Source organism: Orcinus orca, chromosome 1 (assembly GCF_937001465.1).
Source record: "Orcinus orca chromosome 1, mOrcOrc1.1, whole genome shotgun sequence".
NCBI lineage: Eukaryota > Metazoa > Chordata > Mammalia > Artiodactyla > Delphinidae > Orcinus > Orcinus orca.
The window spans coordinates 175,279,929-175,302,467 of record NC_064559.1 but is presented as its reverse complement, the minus strand read 5'-3'; the positions used below and the strand labels follow the sequence as shown (position 1 = coordinate 175,302,467).

Sequence of the window (22,539 nt, the reverse complement as noted above, 5' to 3'; positions counted from 1 at the left end):
AAGGAAGGCAGGAAAATACAGATATCCCAGCTAAAGTAGTCAGGGAGGAGTTCCCTCTAATGATAGGAAGGTCAGCCTTTCTGTTCTACATGGGCCTTCAAATGATTGGATGAGGGTAGCCCACATTAGGGAGGGCAATCTGCTTTACTCAGGCTACTGATCAAGTGATAATCTTATCCAAAACTTTCTCTCACAGACACACCCAGAATAAAATTTGACCATATATCTAGGCACCCCCTGACCCAGTCAAGTTGACACATAAAATTAACAATCATACTACAGGCTTTGAAAAGACATACGGTAAAAATTCCATATCCATACTGCATAAAAATAATTATTCACAAAACAGGAGATTTTTTGTTAAGATTTTGAAGATCCAATAGAAAAAGAGATATCTACTTCAGCCCCAAAACCATATCATGTTTAATTAGGAAACACTACAAGTATTCCCATTAAAGTCAGGAACAACACAAAGATGTCAAATATCACTATTATTTAACATTTTAGGAAGTATTGATCAATGCAATTTACTGAGAAAAAGATAAGTGAGATATAAAAATGGGAAATAAATTTATCATCATTCACAGATATGACTGTATGTCTGGAAAATCAAAGTGAATCTACTGCAAACATTAAAAAACTCAGCATACTAGATGCACCAAAAATTAATATGTAAAAATTAATAGTCCTCATATGCAAACAACAAACATAAGATATAATGGAAGTTGGGCTTCCCTGGTGGCGCAGTGGCTGAGAGTCCGCCTGCCGATGCAGGGGACATGGGTTTGTACCCCAGTCCGGGAAGATCCCACATGCAGTGGAGCGGCTAGGCCCGTGAGCCATGGCTGCTGAGCCTGCGCGTCCGGAGCCTGCGCTCTGCAATGCGAGAGGCCACAACAGTGAGAGGCCCGCGTACTGCAAAAAAAAAAAAAAAAAGGAAGAAATGCCAAGAAAATTCTGAAAAGGAATAATAATGATGGAGAACTAGACTAACCAGATATTAAAATAAAGCTGCAATGCTGGTATATGAATAGACAGTTCAATGCAATAGAATAAAGTCTAGAAAGAGACCAAAATACTTAGGAAAATTCAGTATAGAATAAAGGTGACATTTCCAATCAGTGAGAAAAATATTAAAGATTGATATAAACTAAATGTTGCTGGTAGAACTGAGTACACATCTTAAAAAATAAATTCCAGATGGATCAAATATTTAAACATAAGTAGTAATACCATAAAAGTGATTAGAAAAAAATTATGTTATTTATAACAAAGGAGTGCAGACAGCCTTTCTAAATAATAAAAGAAACAGAAGTCAAGACAGTAAAAAAACAAAATGAACTATTTCTACATTGCAAAATTGTTAAAAACTAGCTTAAAAAGCACTACAATCTTAGAAAATATCTATAATTCATAGCACAGATATAAAGGAGTCCCACAAATCAGTAAGATACAAGAAAAATAACCTTGTAGAAAAATGGGTACTATATGCCAAGTAGAATTCTAGACACTGAGGATACAGCAGTGTACAGAGATAAAAAGAGATAAAAAAAAAAATCCCTGGGACTTCCCTGGTGGCACAGTGGTTAAGAATCCGCCTGACAATGCAGGGGACACAGGTTCGATCCCTGGTCCAGGAAGATCCCACATGCCATGGAGCAACTAAGCCCATGCGCCACAACTACTGAGCCTGTGCTCTAGAGCCTGTGAGCCACAACTACTGAGCCCATGTGCCACGACTACTGAGGCCTGTGTGCCTAGTGCCCATGCTCCACAACAAGAGAAGCCACTGAAATGAGAAGCCCACGCACCACAACGAAGAGTAGGCCCCACTCGCCGCAACTAGAGAAAGCCCATATGCAGTAATGAAGACCAACTGCAGCCAAAAAAAAAAAGAAAAAAGAAACCATAGTCTTTAAAAAAAATACATAAATAAATGAAAAATAAAAAGGGTAACAACCAGACTAAGAATTAACTTATCAGCAAAAATAGAGGTGAACTACAAAAAGAAGAAGAAAAAGGGGAAGAGTAATTTCAAAGTGCTGAGGAAAATAACTACTGTCCTAAATTCTATACTCATTAAATTACCATTTAAGAGTTTACTCAGTATAAAGACAGAAGTAATCACAATAAATGTAAACAGATTACAATCTCTCTCTTTATGGGCAAATTTAATTTTGGATCAAAAAAACTAAATATAAAACTGTTTCACAGGACACACATTAAAAATGTACTATCACAGACAGAATAAAAATAGAGATGGAAAAAGACATACTGGGAAAATAATAACCGAAACAACAGACAAATGCATACAGTGAGGAAGAAGGTACACAATATTGATATCAGATAAAGTAGAGATCAAAGCTAAAAGCATAAGGTGGGATAAAAATAAAAAACCAGCATTTATAAAATATACAATCTATCTATAGCATACAATCCAATAATAATCATGAATTTCTATTAATATCTACTTCACAAAATGGCCTGTAAACAAATAACACGCTGAGAGAAACACAAGGAGAAATCTATAAACACATTAGGAACTATTAATAGAACTTTTTCAAAGAAATAGATTAGACTAAAATAAAGAAGGCCATATAACATCTGAATAACACAATACAAAAGCTTAATCTAACAGATATATAGAACTTTATGCAAACAAATAGAAATTCATATTTGTTTCAAACACATTTGCAGCATTCAAAAAAATCTGATCATGCATTACACCAAAACAAAATCTAAATTATACTCCAAAGGCAGACTTCATATAAGCCATTTTCTCTGATCACGATGCACTAAAATTAGAAATTAAATATCAAACAATTACCAAAAGAAAACTTACTGTGTGGAAATTTTAAAATCTCATATTATATAATTCTTAGATTAAAAAGGAAATCAGGGTGGGAGGGAGACACTAGAGGGAGGAGATATGGGGATATATGTATATGTATAGCTGATTCACTTTGTTATAAAGCAGAAAGTAACATACCATTGTAAAGCAATTATACTCCAATAAAGATGTTTAAAAAAAAAAAAGAAAATCAAACCAAATTACACTAGAAATGATGAGAGCATACAGGGACTTCCCTGGTGGTCCAGTGGTTAAGAATCCACCTTCCGGGGCTTCCCTGGTGGTGCAGTGGTTGAGAATCTGCCTGCCAATGCAGGGGACACGGGTTTGAGCCCTGGTCTGGGAAGATCCCACATGCCGTGGAGCAACTAGGCCCGTAAGCCACAACTACTGAGCCTGCGCGTCTGGAGCCTGAGCACCACAACTAGAGAGAAGCCTGTGTGCTGCAACAAAAGATTCCACGTGCCACAATGAAGATCCCACATGCCACAACTAAGACCTGAGGCAGCCAAATTAATTAATTAATTAATTAATTTTTAAAAAACCTCCTGAAATTAATAAGCAATTATAGTAAGGTTGCAAGATACAAGGTTAGTACAAAAAAGCCCAATTACATTCCTATATACAGGCAATGAATAAGTAGAATTTAAAATTACAAATTACTATTTACATCAGCAACCCCCAAAATAAAATATTTGGGTGTAAATCTAACAAAATATGTACAAGATCTGTATGAAGAAAACTACAAAACTCTGATGAAAGATAACAAAGAAGAACTACATACACGGAGAGGTATTCCATGTTCATGGATAAGACTCAATATTGTCGGGCTTCCCTGGTGGCGCAGTGGTTAAGAATCTGCCTGCCAATGCAGGGAACACGGGTTCGAGCCCTGGTCCGGGAAGATCCCACATGCCGCGGAGCAGCTAAGCCCGTGCGCCACAACTACTGAGCCTGCACGTCTGGAGCCTGTGCTCCGCAACAAGAGAGGCCGCGACAATGAGAGCCCCGCGCACCGCAGTGAAGAGTGCTCCCGGCTTGCAACAACTAGAGAAAGCCCTCGCACAGAAATGAAGACCCAACACAGCCATAAATAAATAAATAAAATATAAAAAAAAAAAAAAGACTCAATATTGTCAAAATGTCAGTTTTTCCCAATTTAATCTATAGACTCAATGCAATCCCAAAATCCCAGCAAGTTATCTTGTATATATCAACAAACTGATTCTAAAGTGTATATAGAGAGGCAAAAAACCCAGAATAGCCAACTCAGTGTTAAAGAAGAACAAATACTTGACCTCAAAACATATTATAAAGCTACAGTAATCAAGACTTTGTTGTATTGATGAAAGAATAAACAAATAGATGAATGGAATAGAATACAGAGCCCAGAAATCCACATAAATACAGTCAATTGATCTTTGACAAAGAAGCAAAGGCAATAAAACAGAGCAAAAATAGTCTTTTCAGGAAATGCGGCTGGAAGAACTAGAGATTCACATGCAAAAAAATGAATCTAGACATAGACTTTACACCTTCATAAAAATTAACTCAAAATGGATCACAGACCTAAACATAAAATGCAAAACTGTAAAACTCCTAGAAGATAACACAGAAGAAAACCTAGATGACCTTGGGTATGGCAATGACTTTCTTTTTTTTATAAATTTATTTATTTTATTTTTTATTTATTTTATTATTTATTTATTTTATTTTTGGCTGCGTTGGGTCTTTGTTGTGTGCGTGGGCTTTTCTTTGGTTGCAGCGAGCGGGGGCTCCTCTTCGTTGTGGTGCACAGGCTTCTCATTGCAGTGGCTTCTCTTGTTGCAGAGCATGGGCTCTAGGTGTGTGGGCTTCAGTAGTTGTGGCACATGGGCTCAGTAGTTGTGGCTCACAGGCTCTAGAGCGCAGGCTCAGCAGTTGTGGCACACGAGCTTAGTTGCTCTGTGGCATGTGGGATCTTCCCGGACCAGGGATCAAACCCGTGTCCCCTGAATTGGCAGGCGGATTCTTAACCACTGTGCCACCAGGGAAGTCCCTAAATAAATGTTTTTAAATAAAATAAAATAAAAGCGTTATCAACACTGGCACATATGATCAACTGATTTTCAACAGGGTGCCAAGACCATTCAATGGGGAAAGAACAGTTTTTTTTCAACAAATGGTGCTGGGAAAACTCAGCACCATTGAATGAATGAAGTTAGATCTTTCCTTTCACTACATACAAAAATTAACTTAAATGGATCAAAGACATAAATGTAAGAGCTAAAACTATAAAACTCTTAGAAGAAATCATTGGGGAAAATCATGATATTGGATTTGGAAGTTATTTTGGGGCATGACACCAAAAGCACAGGCAACAAAAGAAAAACTAGGTAAACTAGACATAATCAGAATTAAAAACTTGTGTGCATCAAAGGACACTATAAGAGTGTAAAAAGACAACCCACAGAATAAGAGAAAATATTTTCAAATCATATATCTGATAAAGGATATGACCCTTACATACAAATAAAATCGAACTCAAAAGTGGACAAAAAAGGCTTCCCTGGTGGCGCAGTGGTTGGGAGTCCACCTGCCGATGCGGGGGGTGCGGGTTCGTGCCCTGGTCTGGGAGGATCCCGCGTGCCGCGGAGCGGCTGGGCCCGTGGGACATGGCTGCTGGGCCTGCGCGTCCAGAGCCTGTGCTCCGCAACGGGAAAGGTCACAGCGGTGGGAGGCCCACATACCACAAAAAAAAAAAAAAAAGGACAAAAGACTTGAATAGATATTTTTCCAAAGAAGATACACAAAAGGCCAATGCAAAGATGCTCAACATCACTAGTCATTAAAGAAATGCAAATCAAAGCCACATGAGATATCACTCCATATCCACCAGAATTGCTAATATCAGAAAGAAAGAAAGAAAGAAAGAAAGAAAGAAAGAAAGAAAGAAAGAAAGGAAGGAAGGAAGGAAGGAAGGAAGGAAGGAAGGAGGGAGGAAAGAAAGAAAGAAAGAAAGAAAGAAAAAGAAAGAAAGAAAGAAAGAAAGAAAGAAAGAAAGAAAGAAAGAAAGAAAGAAAGAACAAGTGTTAGTAAGAATATGGAGAAATGAGAACTGTTGTACGTTGCTGGTGGGAATGTAAAATGGTACAACTCTACATAAAATAGTATGGTGGTTCCTTAAAAAGTAAAACAGACTAAGTGAAATAAGGTAATCACAAAAAGACAAAAACTACATGATTTCATTTATATAGGGTATCTAGAGTAGTCAAACTCATAGAAACAGAAAGTAGAATGGTTGTTGCCAGGAGCTGCGGGGAGAGGGAAGGGAAGAATTATTTAGTAGGTACAGAGTTTCAGTTTTGCAAGATGAAAAAGTTCTGAAGATTGGTTGCACAGCAATGTGAATATACTTAAAACTGTACACTTAAAAATGGTTAAGATAGTGAATTTTATGTTATGTGTATTTTACCACAATTTCTTTAAAAAGCTAAACACAGAATTACTATATGACCCATCAGTTTCACTTATAGGTAAATACCCAAAAGAACTGAAAGCAGGGACTCAGTTACTTGTACATCAGTGTTCATAGCAGCATCATTTACAATAATCAAAAGGAGGAAACAACCTAAATGTCCATCAGCAGGTGAACGGATAAAAAAAATGTGGTATATACATACAATGGGATATTATTCAGATATAAAATGAAATGAAATTCTTTTTTTTTTTTTTTTTGCCCTGCCGTGTGGCTTGCAGGATCTTAACTCACGGACCAGGGATCAAATCAGAGCCCCGGCAGTGACAGCACCAAGTCCTAATCACTGGATCGCCAGAGAATTCCAAAGAAACGAAATTCTGATATATGCTTCAACATGGATGAATCTTGAGGACATTATGCTAAGTGAAATCATCCAGGCATAAAAGGACAAATATTGTATAATTCCATTAATATGAGATACCTAGAATAGACATATTCATAGAGACAGAAGGTAGAACAGACATTAACAGGGCTAAGGGTAGTGGAGGGAGTTATTTTTTAATGGGTACAAAGTTTCCATTTGGGCTGATGAAGAATTCTGGGGGAGTGGAAGAGGCTCCTATATTATTTTAATTTTTGATCAGCATGTAGTATTTTTATAATTAAAATAAATAAAATATCTTACAAGTTAATAGATAGCTCAAGAGGACAGTTTGTAACACTGCTCAAGATCCATAGCACCCTGACAAGGCAAAGCCTATGTCTTAATTAAACACAACTGTCAACTCTGCAGTGAAACTGACCATCAACAAGACAATATAAGAAAAACTGATGCATCACTCACCTTGAACACTTCAGAGAAGAAGCCAGACCCTATTTTTTCACAGGTGAAGTCATCTAAACGCGTCAGTCTGGAAAAGGCACTTATAAGAGCTCGATATGAAGAGGGCCAAACTCTTCCCACCTGGGTCATGTTCCCGTCCCCTCCACCACCTCCTTCAAAATCTTCAAGACGCTCCACACGTGGAGGAAATCCTGCAATTGAATTCCGTTTGCTCCGATCCATAGTCTCAATAATCACTTTTTTTCTTCTTTTAGGAATGAATTCCACACATAGTAAATTTCTGTTGAGTTTTACTTCTCTTCTGGCTTGTCACTAAGTAAGAGATTAAAATGATATTTCATTAAAACCATTAACGAATAATAAATACAGGCATACAGAACACTATCAATGTAAAAATATTTCCTCTTTCATATTCTAGCTCCTGATTTTCAGATCTAAAAAACACTTTATGCTTTTACCTTCAAAAAGCAGTGATATATCTATTATTCATTGAGTACCTATTATCTAAGAAACATACTGTAAGAGTTATGCATATGTCATGTCATTTGATTCTCAAATAACCCATGATATAAGATTATGTTCATTTCACAGAGAGGTCAAGCAATCATACAGTCACCAAATGGTACAGATAAAGTTAACATGCCAGATTGTCTGATTCAAAAGCCTGTGCTCCTGCCAATGCCCTTCACAGCCTCATATAATTTTCTCTTCATTTGAAAAATCATTAAGTCCAAATATATAAAACAAGGATGACAAATATTTTATACTATAAAATTGTATAATTTTAAAAGAAAACTATATCCAAAAGCAATTTAAAATTCCACTCTTGATTAAACAACCCAGTCCAGCAGAAGTGACTACAGAAGGCTCCATCCCATCTGGCACCTAAGAATAAAAACAAAAACCCACTTTTTCTTTTAGCCTGTCTCTCCCAACATCTACTTTTTCCACAAGAATCAATTATATTTAGGCCTTTAATCCATTTTTTTTAAAAGATTTATTTATTATTTATTTATTTTTGGTTGTGTCAGGTCTTAGTTGTGGCACGCATGGATCTTCGTTGAGGCACGCGGGATCTTTCATTGCAGCGCGCAGGCTTCTCTCTAGTTGTGGCATGTGGGTTTTCTCTACTTTAGTTGAGGCGCGAGCTCAGTAGTTGTGGCACGAGGGGCTTAGTTGTCCCGCAGTATGTGGGATTCTAGTTCCCTGACCAGGGATGGAACCTGTGCCCCCTGCATTGTAAGGTGGATTCTTTACCACTGGACCACCAGGGAAGTCCCTTTAATCCATTTTAAGTTTATTTTTGTGTACGGTGTTAAAAAGATGTTCTAATTTAATTTTTTTTTTTACGTGTAGTTGTCCAGTTTTCCCAGCATCTATAAAACTCTCAGAGGAGACTTCCCTGTGCTCCAGCGGGTAAGACTCCACGCTCCCAATGCAGGGGGCCCAGGTTCAATCCCTGGTCAGGGAACTAGATGCCGTGTGCATGCGGCAACTAAGAAGTCTGCATGCTGCAACTAAAGTTCCCACATGCCCCAACTAAGACCTAACACAGTCTAAACAAACAAACAAATAAATAAATATTTTTTAAAAAACTGGTAGAGGAAAATACAGGCAGAACACTCTTTCACATAAATTGCAATATCTTTTTCGATCTGTCTCCCAGAGTAATGGAAATAAAAACAAAAATAAACAACTGGGACCTAATTAAACTCAAAAGCTTTTGCATAGCAAAGGACACCATAAACAAAACAAAAAGACAACCCACAAAATGGGAGAAAATATTTGCAAATGATGCAACTGATCTCCAAAATGTACAAACATATCATGCAGTTCAATATCAAAAAACCAAACAACCCAATCAAAAAATGGGCAGAAGACCTAAATAGACATTTCTCCAAAGAAGACACACAGATGGCCAATAGGCACATGAAAAGACGCTCAACATGGCTAATTATTAGAGAAAAGCAAATCAAAACTACAATGAGGTATCACTTCACACCAGTCAGAATGGCCATCATCAAAAAATCTACAAACAATAAATGCTGGAGAGGGTGTGGAGAATAGGGAACCCTCTTACACTGTTGGTGGGAATGTAAATTGGTACACCCACTATGGAGAACAGTATGGAGATTCCTTAAAATACTAAAAACAGAGCTACGATATGATCCAGCAATCCCGCTCCTGGGCATATATCCAGAGAAAACCATAATTTGAAACAATACCTGCGCCCCAACGTTCATTGCAGCACTATTTACAATAGCCAGGACATGGAAGCAACCTTAATGTCCACTGACAGAAGAATGGATAAAGAAGATGTGGTACATATGTACAATGGAATATTACTCAGCCATAAAAAAGAACAAAATAATGCCATTTGCAGCAACATGGATGGATCTAGAGATTGTCATACTGAGTGAAGTAAGTCAGAGAAAGACAAATATCATATGATATCACTTACATGTGGAATCTAAAAAAAAAATGGTACAAATGAACGTACTTACAAAACAGAAATAGAGTCACAGATGTAGAAAACAAACTTACAGTTACCAGGAATATGGGGGGGAGGATAAATTGGGAGACTGGGATTGACACATGCACACTTCTATATATAAAACAGATAACTAATAAGGACCTACTGTGTAGCACAGGGAACTCTGCTCAATAATCTGTAATCACCTAAATGGGAAAAGAATTTGAAAAAGAATAGTTACATGTATATGTATAAATGAATCACTCTGCTGTACACGTGAAACTAACACAACACTGTTAATCAACTATACTCCAATATAAAATAAAAATCTGGGGACTTCCCTGGTGGCACAGTGGTTAAGACTCCATGCTCCCAATGCAGGGACCCCAGGTTCAATCCCTGGTCAAGGAACTAGATCCCACATGCATGCCACAACTAAGAAGCCAGCAAGCCGCAACTAAGGAGCCAGCGAGCAGCAACTAAGGAGTCCGTGAGCCCCAACTAAGGAGCCCGCCTGCCACAACTAAGACCCAGTGCAACCAAATAAATAAAATATTTTTAAAATAAAAAATTTTTTAATAAAAATAAAATTAGTATTGAAAAAGATTTTTTAAAAAGAATCAATTATAAGAGTCCTATGCAAAATACAACATTGTGATTCTACAATTAGTGAAACACTTCCATAAATGTGATGAATACCTAACCCAGAATACCTCTGCCACCTCCAATCATGGAGAATTAGCAGCAGGGCTTGCAGGGATATCCTTACAATATGACCCTGCTGTAGCCAAAGTTGATAGCGTTCTACTCAATATGGACCAATCACATTTCCTTTCTGGGCAATTTGGAATTGGAATTAAGATATTCCAGCCTCAGTCTGGCTGCTTTCTAAAATGGAAACCATGTAAACTCAGGAGCTGTTGGCCATGGCGATTTTCTACCATGCAGGCTTGAAGGCAGAATAAGCCAAGGGATTAAGGCAAATTTGCAGAGGGAAAAAAGGCACAGACAAGAACTTCTTGATTTTCCTAATGTGCTCTAATCCCTGATTCCTGAGGCCTAACTGTATCCTGGCTTAAGGTTCCATGAGATATAACTGTATCTTTAAAACAAATTATTTTTGCCTAGCTAGTGTCACCATTCTTCACAGAAGGAAGAATAATCCAAGTTCCTAAAGAATGAAACATTTGAGACTTTCCTCGTGGTCCAGTGGTAAAGAATTTGCCTTCCAGTGCAGGGGAAGTGGGTTCAATTCCTGGTCGGAGAACTAAGGTCCCACGTGACATGGGGCAACTAAGCCCACGTGCCACAACTACTGAGGCTTCAACAAGAGAGCCCGCATGCTGCCAAGTACAGAACCCATGCATTCTGGAGCCCACGTGCCACAACTAGAGAGAGAACCCGCATGCCACAACTAGAGAGAAGCCTGCACGCCGCAACGAACAGCCCGCATGCCACAAGAAAAAAAAGATCCCACGTGCCGCAACTAAGACCCGACGCGACCAAAAAACAGAAGAAAAAAAGAATGAAACATTTAAGTATCTCTATTGAACCTCTGCCAAAAAGTGGCAACAACTCACCAGATCAAAAATTTAGCATTATAAGACCAACATTTTTAAAATTTTACAGCCAGTAGAGACCATGAAGTTCATTTTATATTTTAGGAAACACAAGGACCAGAAAGCATAAATAATGTGCCCACAGCTATAAGGTATTTACTAGCAAAGCTAGACTTAGAACCAAGGATAATGCACTTCTAAAAGTATGTCTGTTGATCATCTGCTTCAAAATTACCCAAGGACTTCATTTAAAACTCAGATTCTTGGGTCTCAACCTTGACCCACTAAATCAGAATCTCTTGGAGTGAGGCCTAGAAATTTTACCAAGTTTCCCAGTGATTCTTATGTACACTAAGAGTTGAAGATCCCCTACAGCAGGGAAGGGGAATATTAATAGCTTTTTTAAAAAAACACCAAGAATTTCACAGGCACTTTCTCATTTAATCCTCAAAATATACCACCAAGGCAGGTATGATCCCGATTTTACAGAAAAACAAATGTAGGCTCAGGAGGTTAAGTAACTTGTCTAAGGAAACAGACCTGGTAGAACCAGAACTGGAACAAAGGTCCACCCAGCACCAAAGCTCAAGCTTTTTCCATTTCATTATTACTTAGTTCAGTGTTTTTCCACTATGAGAGTTGTAAGGAGTTAAGCTAGTCATCCGCATATAAAAGAGGATCAGGATTTGAGTGCAGAGGAAGTCCAGGCCAATTACAATTTGGACAGAGATGGAAAAGAAAAAGAAACTTTAGAAAAATACAGAATGGGAGAAAATATAAAATAAAGCAACCAACTTAGTGTACAAAAATATTTGTAAAATAAAGCAACCAAACCAAGGGATTAATCTCCAAAATATACAAACAGCTCATGCAACTCAATATCAAAAGAAACAAACAACCAAATCAAAAAGTGGGCAGAAGACCGAAACAGACATTTCTCCAAAGAAGACATACAGACGGCCAACAGGCGCATGAAAAGATGCTCAATATCGCTAATTATTAGAGAAATGCAAATCAAAATTACAGTGAGGTATCACCCCACGCCAGTCAGAATGGCCATCATTAAAAAGTCTACAGGGCTTCCCTGGTGGCGCAGTGGTTGAGAGTCTGCCTGCCGATGCAGGGGACACGGGTTCGTGCCCCGGTCCGGGAAGATCCCACATGCTGCGGAGCGGCTGGGCCCGTGAGCCATGGCCACTGAGCCTGCGCGTCCGGAGCCTGTGCTCCGCAACAGGAGAGGCCACAACAGTGAGAGGCCCGCGTACCTCAAAAAAAAAAAAAAAAAAAAGTCTACAAACAATAAATACTAGAGAAGTTCAGGAGAAAAGGAAACCCTCCTACACTGTTGGGGGGAATGTAAATTGGTAGAACCACTATGGAAAACAGTAGGGAGGTTCCTTAAAAAACTAAAAACAGAACTACCACATGATCCTGCAATCCCACTCCTGGGCATATATCCAGAGAAAACTATAATTCAAAAAGATACATGCATCCCAACGTTCATTGCAGCACTATATACAATAGCCAGGACATGGAAGCAACCTAAATGTCCACTGACAGAGGAATGGATAAAGAAGATGTGCTACATATATACAATGGAATATTACTCAGCTATAAAAAAAGAATGAAATAATGCCATTTGCAGCAACATGGATGGACCCAGAGATTACCATACTAAGTGAAGTAAGCCAGACAAAGACAAATAGCATATGACATCACTTATATGTGGAATCTAAAAAAAGAGAGAGATACAAATGAACTTATTTACAAAACAGAAATAGACGCACAGACATAGAAAACAAACTTATGGTTACCAAAGGGGAAGGGGGGAGGGATAAATTAGGAGCTTGGCATTAACAGATACACACTGCTACATATAAACTAGATAACAAACAAGGACCTACTGTATAGCACAAGGAACTATACTCAGTATTTTTTAATAACCTATGAGGGAAAAGAATCTGAAAAAGAATATATACATATATATATATATATATGTATATGTATAACTGAATCACTGTGCTGTATACCTGAAACTAACATGACATTGTAAATCAACTACATTTCAATAAAATTTGAAAAAGAAAAAAAAAGGATATATACACCCCAATGTTCACTGCAGCACTATTTACAACAACCAAGACATGGAAGCAGCCTAAGTGTCCATCAACAGATGAATGGATAAAGACAATGTGGTATAATGTGGAATCTAAAAAAAGGTACAAATGAACTTATCTACAAAACAGAAATAGAGTCACAGAGCAGAAAACAACCTTATGGTTACCAGGGGGTAAAGAGGGAGAGAGATAAATTGGGAGATTTGGATTAACATAGGCACACTACTATACATAAAATAGATAACTAATAAGGACCTACTGTATAGCACAGGGAGCTCTACTCAATACTCTGTAATGACCTATATGGGAAAAGAATCTAAAAAAAGAATGATATATGTATATGTATAACTGATTCACTTTATTGTACAGCAGAAACTAACACAACACTGTAAATCAATTATACTCCAATAAAAATTTTTTAAAAAAGATGATGTAGGGCTTCCCTGGTGGCACAGCAGTTAAGAATCCGCCTGCCAATGCAGGGGACACGGGTTCGAGCCCTGGTCCAGGAAGATCCCACATGCTGCAGGGCAACTAAGCTGGTGCGCCACAACTACTGAGGCTGCGAGCCACAGCTACTAAGCCCGTGCACCACAACTAGATAGAAGCCTGTGAGCCACAATGAAAGATCCTGAGTGCCACAACTAAGACCCGATGCAGCCCTAAATAAATAAATTTTTTTTCAAACTGAATTCAAAGCAATTTTTAAGAAGTTACCAAAAAAACTGTAGGACCATCCTATAGGATGATACATTTTAATAAAAAAATGTATTTTTTAAACATATAAAATAACATATATTATAGAGAGGCAGGACAGCATACTGATTAAAGGTATAGCCTTCAGAACAAATCTATATTCAAATCCTTGCTCTGTAACTTGCAGCTATGTGAACCTGGTCAAGTTATTTCAAAACCTCTCTACATCTCCAGTTCCCCATCTATAAAATGGAAATAAATTAGTACCTACATTATAATATTTTATATGTATTAACTCATTTAATCCTTACAATCACCATAGGGTATTGATTAAATGAACAGTGCCTGGAAAATAGTAAGCATTCAAGTTCTGTTGCTTATTATGATTATTATATAAAGATATATATTTATAGTAAATGTCTAAAAGCATGAACTAGGGGGACTTCCCTGGCAGTGCAGTGGTTAAGACTCCGTGTTTCTTGGGCTTCCCTGGTGGCGCAGTAGTTAAGAATCCACCTGCCAATGCAGGGGACACGGGTTCAAGCCCTGGTCTGGGAAGATCCCACATGCCGCAGAGCAACTAAGTCTGTGCGCCACAACTACTGAGCCTGCGCTCTAGAGCCTGCGTGCCACAACTACCGAAGCCCGCGTGCCTAGAGCCCATGCTCCGCAACAAGAGAAGCCACTGCAATGAGAAGCCCGCGCACCACAACCAAGAGTAGCCCCCACTCACCGCAACTAGAGAAAGCCCACGGGCAGTAACGAAGACCCAATGCATCCAAAAATAAATAAATAAAATAAAATATTTTTTAAAAAAGACTCCGTGCTTCCAATGCAGGGGGCTCGGGTTGGACCCCTCATCAGGGAACTTAGATCCCACATGCCGCAAGGCGCAGCCAGAAAAAAAAAAAAGATAAAAGCATGAACTGGAAAGCCAGCCACTAAATTCATTGTAGTAGTTGCCTTGGTGGGAAAGAAGAAAAATGAGATAAGGAAGGGAAATAAAGGAGATTTCAACTATAACAATAATGTTTTGTTTCCTTTTATTAAAAAACAAACCTATAACAAACACAAAACGGTATGTTTGCTAATTTTGTTATTTTTTTCACTAATATTTGTTAATTCTGGGTGGTATTATATTGTACTCTTTCCTATATTTAATTTTCCTAATAAAAAGAGAATTTTAACAGTTGTTTTCTTTTTTTTTTTAAGTCTATTGCCAATACAACAGCTATGTAGTATGCTCAGCCCAAAAAAACTGAAAACAATTTGGCAAATAAATAGCATCCCACTGTGCAAGCCAAGTCTCAAGATTCTCAACCTTTTATTCTGCAATAGTTCGACTATAGTTTTTGGTCCAAGGAATATTTATATCTTAGCCTAAAAACTCAAAAGCATTAGGAGAATTTTTGGATAGCCTTACTTATTCAAGTCCACAAACTTAAAATATAAAAGCACTCATGACAAACACTGATATTTAGTTGTAGAGCCCCTATTATATGCTAAAGCAATACTAATTACTAGACAGCTGAGGGATAAAAAGTACAGTCCCCTTATGGGAGTAAGAACTTTATTAATCCATTTTGGAAAAGTGCTGAGCATGGGAAAACTTCCAAACCATGCCTTCTGCTTCCTTGGCCAGCATACTGAATGACCACATTTTAAATGAAACCAACCAAGTTACAAATAGCTTTCAATTTAATCTGATAAATTTTAATTAGCCATAAAAGGCAGCAAAGGTGTGTATGAACAGACTCTAAAACCATACCCTATTTTTTAAAATCTGAAAATAACTAATTTTAAAATCAGACAATACATTCTTTGAAACTTGTGGGATTTTATGCTGTTTTCAGACTCTGGGTTACCTCTCTTGGGCTCACTTAAGCAATATTACCTTTTGATACAAATAGTGCCCTTTAAAGTATACATTTTGGGTGGAACAAAAAAACAACTACAATTACTCTTGCTGTAAAGAGGCTATTTGATTCAAGAGACTACACATTGTTGATCAAGAATTTTAAGCTTGTAAAAACTTGGAATTCCTAAATGGAAACTGATGATACTGTGAGCTGCTTCCCTAAAAATATCCCAGTGAGAGTCCCAGTGGTTCTTAATTAGGGTCATGTGAAGATTTAGGGGGAAGGAGGTTCTTGTCAGCGAGGAGCTACTGTCACAATGGTGGGGGTGTAGGGTGGGCACTATTGGCATTTTAGTGGGCAGTGGCCAGGGAAGCTAAATGTCCTACAATGCACAGAACAGTCCTGCACAACAAAGAACTGTCTTGCCCTAAATGCCAATAGTGCCCCCGTTAAGAAGCACTGTGTCAGAAAAGCTTAATCAGTTTTGTTCTTAAACCAGGAAACAGCCTTCAGCAGTCTTTCAAAAATGCCAAAATTATGTTGCTTACAAGGACACAAATAATTTTTTAGTAATTTTGTTCTCAATTTCAATATTTATAAACTGGAAAGTTCAAAATTTTTTTCCTTTCTTTTCTGCATAGGAAGGTTTGTCTTTTCAAAGGCTAATTTTCACTTACACTGGGATTGATTTATTTTTCCCAAAGAAAGTACAATTAAAAGCTTTGATTGGAGAAAGTAATTTGAAAAGCTATCAATAAAAAAGTCAGTGGGGCTTCCCTGGTGGCGCAGTGGTTGAGCGTCCGCCTGCCGATGCAGGGGACACGGGTTAGTGCCCCGGTCCGGGAAGATCCCACATGCCGCGGAGCGCCTGGGCCCGTGAGCCATGGCCTCTGAGCCTGCGCAGCCACAGCAGTGAGAGGCCTGTGTACCGCAAAAAAAAAAAAAAAAAGTTTCTCTCTCAAAAAGAAAAACAAAATGTCAGTGAACTAAATATCCTATAACCAATATTATATATTTTATCTTTTCAAAGTAGGAATTCCACAAATCATTTTCCAGAGAATCAAGAAACTTTTAGGACTCCCAAGTAGACCATACGCCCATCTGAAATGCTTATGGAAATAATAACAACTGTAGCCACCATTTACCATAGGCCATGCATTCTACCAAATGTTTTTGCGTTTTTGATAACCTTTATGACAACTCTTTAAGGTAGGTGTTATCATCTCCAATTTAAAGAGAAAGAAATTAAAACACTGAGAGATTAAATTCAAACAAATTCAAACAACTAGTGACAGACTCTGGATTCAAATCAAGAGTTCCAAATCCAAATACTTCCCACTATGACATGTCTCCTCCAGAAAAACAGCTAAATTTCTGTGGAAAATTACAGCTTACTAGCTAGGTACTAAGCTACTACTATTCTCCACCCTAATTTAACAACAGAGACTAAAGAGCACAGATGATAGCTCCACCAGCCGCTGAAGCAAAAGCCTTTAGTCTCTTCATCACTTTCTATAGATCAAAAAATTAGCATTGGGCTTCCCTGGTGGCGCAATGGTTAAGAATCCATCCGCCAATGCAGGGGACACCGGTTCAAGCCCTGGTCCAGGAAGATCCCACATGCCGCGGAGCAACTAAGCCTGTGCGCCACAACTACTGAGCCTGCACTCTAGAGCCCGCGAGCCACATCTACGGAGCCCGCGTGCTACAACTACTGAAGCCCGCACGCCTAGAGCCCGTGCTCCACAACAAGAGAAGCCACCGCAATGAGAAGCCCACACACTGCAACGAAGAGTAGCCCCCACTCGCCGCAACTAGAGAACGCCCGCGCACAGCAACAAAGACCCAACGCAGCCAAAAACTAACTAAATAAATAAATTAGCATTGGTTTAAACAGACTATTTAAAGAATGGATGCCAAGCTGACAGGAAAGATATGCCAACCCCCAATCAGCCCTTCTTTTCCATTCTAATGTACAGCATTAATTGTTTCTTACACTTTCATTCCACAGGAATGAAGTAGATGAAACTTCACAACAACATAGATGTAAATAAAATCCTGTAACGCACTGAACAGCTATCAACCAACAGGTAACAGGATGTGGCAAAGTGTCAGTCAGCACCCATAATCTTCGACATCCACCCAAATATGGAATCATGTGTGTACAGAGTTGGTAATGAAGTCCCACAAGTGAGTAAAAAAGGATTTCTGAGAATTCAGTGGACTTTTATACCCTGGGTATAAAGAGTAAAAAAAGAATGCAAACATAATATCCTAATATCCTAATCATACTTTGTTTTCTTTCTATCATCATAAAAATCCCCTCTCTAATTCAAAATAAAACAAGGATTCATTACGGGTAAGATGTAGCCCAGAAAACTGGCCATTTTCCTGAACAGGAATACCGATAAGTACATTAGCTGTATATCATGACCAACCACATGGCAAATCTACATCACAGTCTGCTCAGCTGCTGTCCTTTCTATGGACCAACAAAGCAAATACAGACACATTTCAGGATGACTGCCTAATTAAAAATAAAAGCAACACTGCTGAACTTGCCATCCTGCTGTGAAATAATGAGTTGCAGTTTCCATTCAAACCAAAAGCAATCTAACATAAAAAGTGGCATCCCCTATTTAATTAGCCATGAGTATACACAATGGCATATATTAGTGCCAGACAGATCAAAAGCCAGTTCTTAAAACTGTTATTATCTCTTTTGGATACGCATATTATATGCTGTTGTAACTACAATCCACCAGGCCCTAGGTCATGACATAAAACTGAAACTTAGGTTGAAAGTTGAAAAAGCATTTAGAGGTTAACTAGTCCAATCTTTTGTCCAATTCAAGAATCCCCTCTGTTAAAAAATCAAATGTTAATTGGGTTCCCACTAGGTATAGGGCATTACAAGGTTTGTTTTCTTTTTTTAATACTTATTTGGCTGTGCTGGGTCTTAGTTGTGGCATGCAGGATCTTTTTTTTTTAGTTGCAGCTTAGTTGCAGCATGCAGGATCTAGTTCCCTGACCAGGGATCAAACTCAGGCCCCCTGCATTGGGAGCACAGAGTCTTAACTGCTGGACCATCAGGGAAGTCCCAAAGAAGTGACTTTAAAAAGGTGAACAAAATGGGAATTTCCTGGCGGTGCAGTGGTTAGGACTCAGGGCTTTCACTGCCGTGCCCCAGGATCAATCCCTGGTTGGGGAACTAAGATCCACAAGCCTCGTGGTGCAGCCAAAAAAACTGAAAAGTAAAAAGAATAAATAAAAAAATTTTTAAAGGTGAGGAAAAACCAAAAGCAATCTACAGATTTAATGTGATCCCTATCAATTACTCATGACATTTTTCACATAACTAGAACAAATAATCCTAAAATTTATATGGAACCATAAAAGACCCAGAATTCCCAAAGCAATCCTGAGGGAAAAAACAAATCAAGAGGCAAAACCCTCCCAGACTTCAGACAATAGTACAAAGCTACCGTAATCAAAACAGTGTGGTATTGGCACAAAAACAGACATATGCTTAATGGAACAGAATAGAAAGCCCAGAAATAAACCCACACACCTACGGTCAATTAATCTTCAACAAAGGAGGCAAGAATATACAATGAAGACAGTCTCTTCAGTAAGTGATGTTAGGAAAAGTTGGACAGCTGCATAGAAATCAGTGAAGTTAGAACAGTCTCTCACACCATACACAAAAATAAACTCAAAATGGTTTAAAGACTTAAATATAAGCCATGACACCATAAAACTCCTAGAAGAGAACATAGGCAAAACATTCTCTGACATAAATTATACCACTACTTTCTTAGGTCAGTCTCCCAAGGCAATAGAAATAAAAGCAAAAATAAACAAATGGGACTTAATCAAACTTACAAGCTTTTGCACAGCAAAAGGAAACCATAAACAAAATGAAAAGACAACCTACAGATTGGGAGAAAATATCTGCACACGATGTGACCAATGAGAGCTTAATTTCCAAAATATACAAACAGTTCATACAACGCAATAACAAAAAAAAAACAGCCCAATCAAAAAATGGGCAGAAGACTTAAATACACATTTCTCCAAAGAAGACATACAGATGGCCAATGGGCAAATGAAAAGGTGCTCAACACCGTTAACTATTAGAGAAATACAAAACACTGGTCAGAATGGCCATGATTAAAAAGTCTACAAATAATAAGTGATGAAGAGGGTGTGGATAAAAGGGAACCCTCCTACACTGTTGATGGGAAGGCAAATTGGTGCAGCCACTATGGAAAACAGTATGGAGGTTCCTTTAAAAACTAAAAATAGAGTTGCCATATGATCCAGCAATCCCACTCCTTGGCATATATGCAGACAAAACTCTAATTCAGAAAGATACATGCAGACTTCCCTGGTGGTGCAGTGGTTAAGAATCCACCTGCCAATGCAGGGGACACAGGTTCGAACCCTGGTCCAGGAAGATCCCACACACTGCAGAGTAACTAAGCTCATGCTCCACAACTACTGAGCCTGTGCTCTAGACTCCATGAGCCATAACTACTGAGCTCACGTGCCACAAGTACTGAAGCCCGTGAGCCCTAGAGCCCACACACCTCAACTACTGAGCCCATATGCCTCAACTACTGAAGCCTGTGCTCCCTAGGGCCCACATGCCGCAACTAGAGAAAGCCTGCGTGCAGCAAAGAAGACGCGATGCAGCCAAATTATTTATTTATTTATTTATTTATTTTTTATTTTTAAAAAGAGGCCAAGGGAACATCAACATATACAGGACAAAAAGAAACAACAGAGGTAAGAATAAAACCAAGAGGAAGTAAGTCACACAGGTCAAAGGTGGGAACGATAGGGCTTCCCTGGTGGCACAGTGGTTAAGGAACCACCTGCCAATGCAGGGGACACGGGTTCAAGCCCTGGTCCAGGAAGATCCCACATGCCGCGGAGCAACGAAGCCCATGAGCCACAACTACTGAGCCTGCAATCTAGAGCCGGCAAGCCATGGCTACTGAAGCCCGTGTGCCTAGAGCCCGCGCTCCGCAACAAGAGAAGCCACCGCAATTGGAAGCCCATGCACCACAACAAAGAGTAGCCCCCCACTCACCACAACTAGAGAAAAGCCTGCACACACCAACTAAGACCAAATGCAGCCAATAATAAATAAATAAATTTTTTTAAAAAAAAAAGGTGGTAACGACAAACATATCAGATGTCACAAATCAGTCAAAAAATATGAAGAAAAGTGTCCACTGGATTGGACACTACAGAGGCCAGAGTTAACTCAGCCTACTGAAACAAACCACTAACAAAGAGCTCACTAATTCCTCCATGCCTATTCTATTATTGAAAAGTTCTGATCGTTACAAAGCTTTTTCTTTACAAGGAAAGGAAAGCATAGAGAAAGCACAGTACTATACTCAAATTCTGACTCTGAAGGAGAATTAAGAAGTTTAACAACTAAATACAATAATGAGACTTTATTGGATCTTGATTTGAACAAACTAGTTATAGAAGAGAGCTGGGGAAATTTTAATAAGAAATACTATTAGCTGATAAAAGAAAGTTCTATTAATTTAAGTGGGATAATGATATTAAGATTGTGTAAGACTTACTTTTGGAGATGCACTGCACACAGAAATAGAAGTGAAATATCATGTCTGTACTTGTGTTAAAATATATCAGAAAAAAAAGATGTAGTAAATCTTACAAAATGTTAATTGTTAAATACAATTCTTATATGGGTAAATGGGTGTTTGTTACATTTTTCTCATAATAATAACAAAAAAGGCTTCAGAAACAAAAGATAAACTATTTGTCAATTAAAAAAAAGAATACTTAAAAACTGAAACCATTTCCACTAAGATCAGGAACAAGACAAGGTTGCCCACTCTCACCACTATTATTCAACATTGTTTTGGAAGTTTTAGCCACAGCAATCAGAGAAGAAAAAGAAATAAAAGGAATCCAAATCGGAAAAGAAGAAGTAAAGTTGTCACTGCTTGCAGATGGCATGATACTATACATAGAGAATCCTAAAGATACTACCAGAAAACTACTAGAGCTAATCAATGAATTTGGTAAAGTAGCAGGATACAAAATTAATGCACAGAAATCTCTTACATTCCTATACGCTAATGATGAAAAATCTGAAAGAGAAATTAAGGAAACACTCCCATTTACCATTGCAACAAAAAGAATAAAATACCTAGGAATAAACCTACCTAAGAAGACAAAAGACCTGTATGCAGAAAACTATAAGACACTGATGAAAGAAATTAAAGATGATACAAATAGATGGAGAGATATACCATGTTCTTGGATTGGAAGAATCAACATTGTGAAAATGACTCTACTACCCAAAGCAATCTACAGATTCAATGCAATCCCTATCAAACTACCACTGGCATTTTTCACAGAACTAGAACAAAAAATTTCACAATTTGTATGGAAACACAAAAGACTCCGAATAGCCAAAGCAATCTTGAGAAAGAAAAACGGAGCTGGAGGAATCAGGCTCCCCGACTTCAGACTCTACTACAAAGCTACAGTAATCAAGACAGTATGGTACTGACACAAAAACAGAAATATAGATCAACGGAACAGGACAGAAAGCCCAGAGATAAACCCACGCACATATGGTCACCTTATTTTTGATAAAGGAGGCAAGAATATACAATGGAGAAAAG

At 38.3% G+C, this 22,539-nt stretch overlaps 1 protein-coding gene across 6 annotated transcripts in view; it reads right to left on the bottom strand.

Moving 5' to 3' along the window:
• Positions 1–22,539, bottom strand: part of TESK2 (testis associated actin remodelling kinase 2) — a 132,612-nt gene that overhangs the window by 96,393 nt on the left and 13,680 nt on the right. For 5 of the 6 annotated variants that reach the window (XM_033416511.2, XM_033416510.2, XM_012539063.3 and 2 more), the window contains exon 2: positions 7,156–7,467. In XM_033416511.2, coding sequence (XP_033272402.1) covers positions 7,156–7,377 — 222 coding nt within the window. In that variant the 5' untranslated portion in view covers positions 7,378–7,467. Of the gene's footprint in view, positions 1–7,155; positions 7,468–9,794; positions 9,815–22,539 lie in introns of those variants that run through there. The other variant, XM_049698776.1, reaches the window with a different exon arrangement.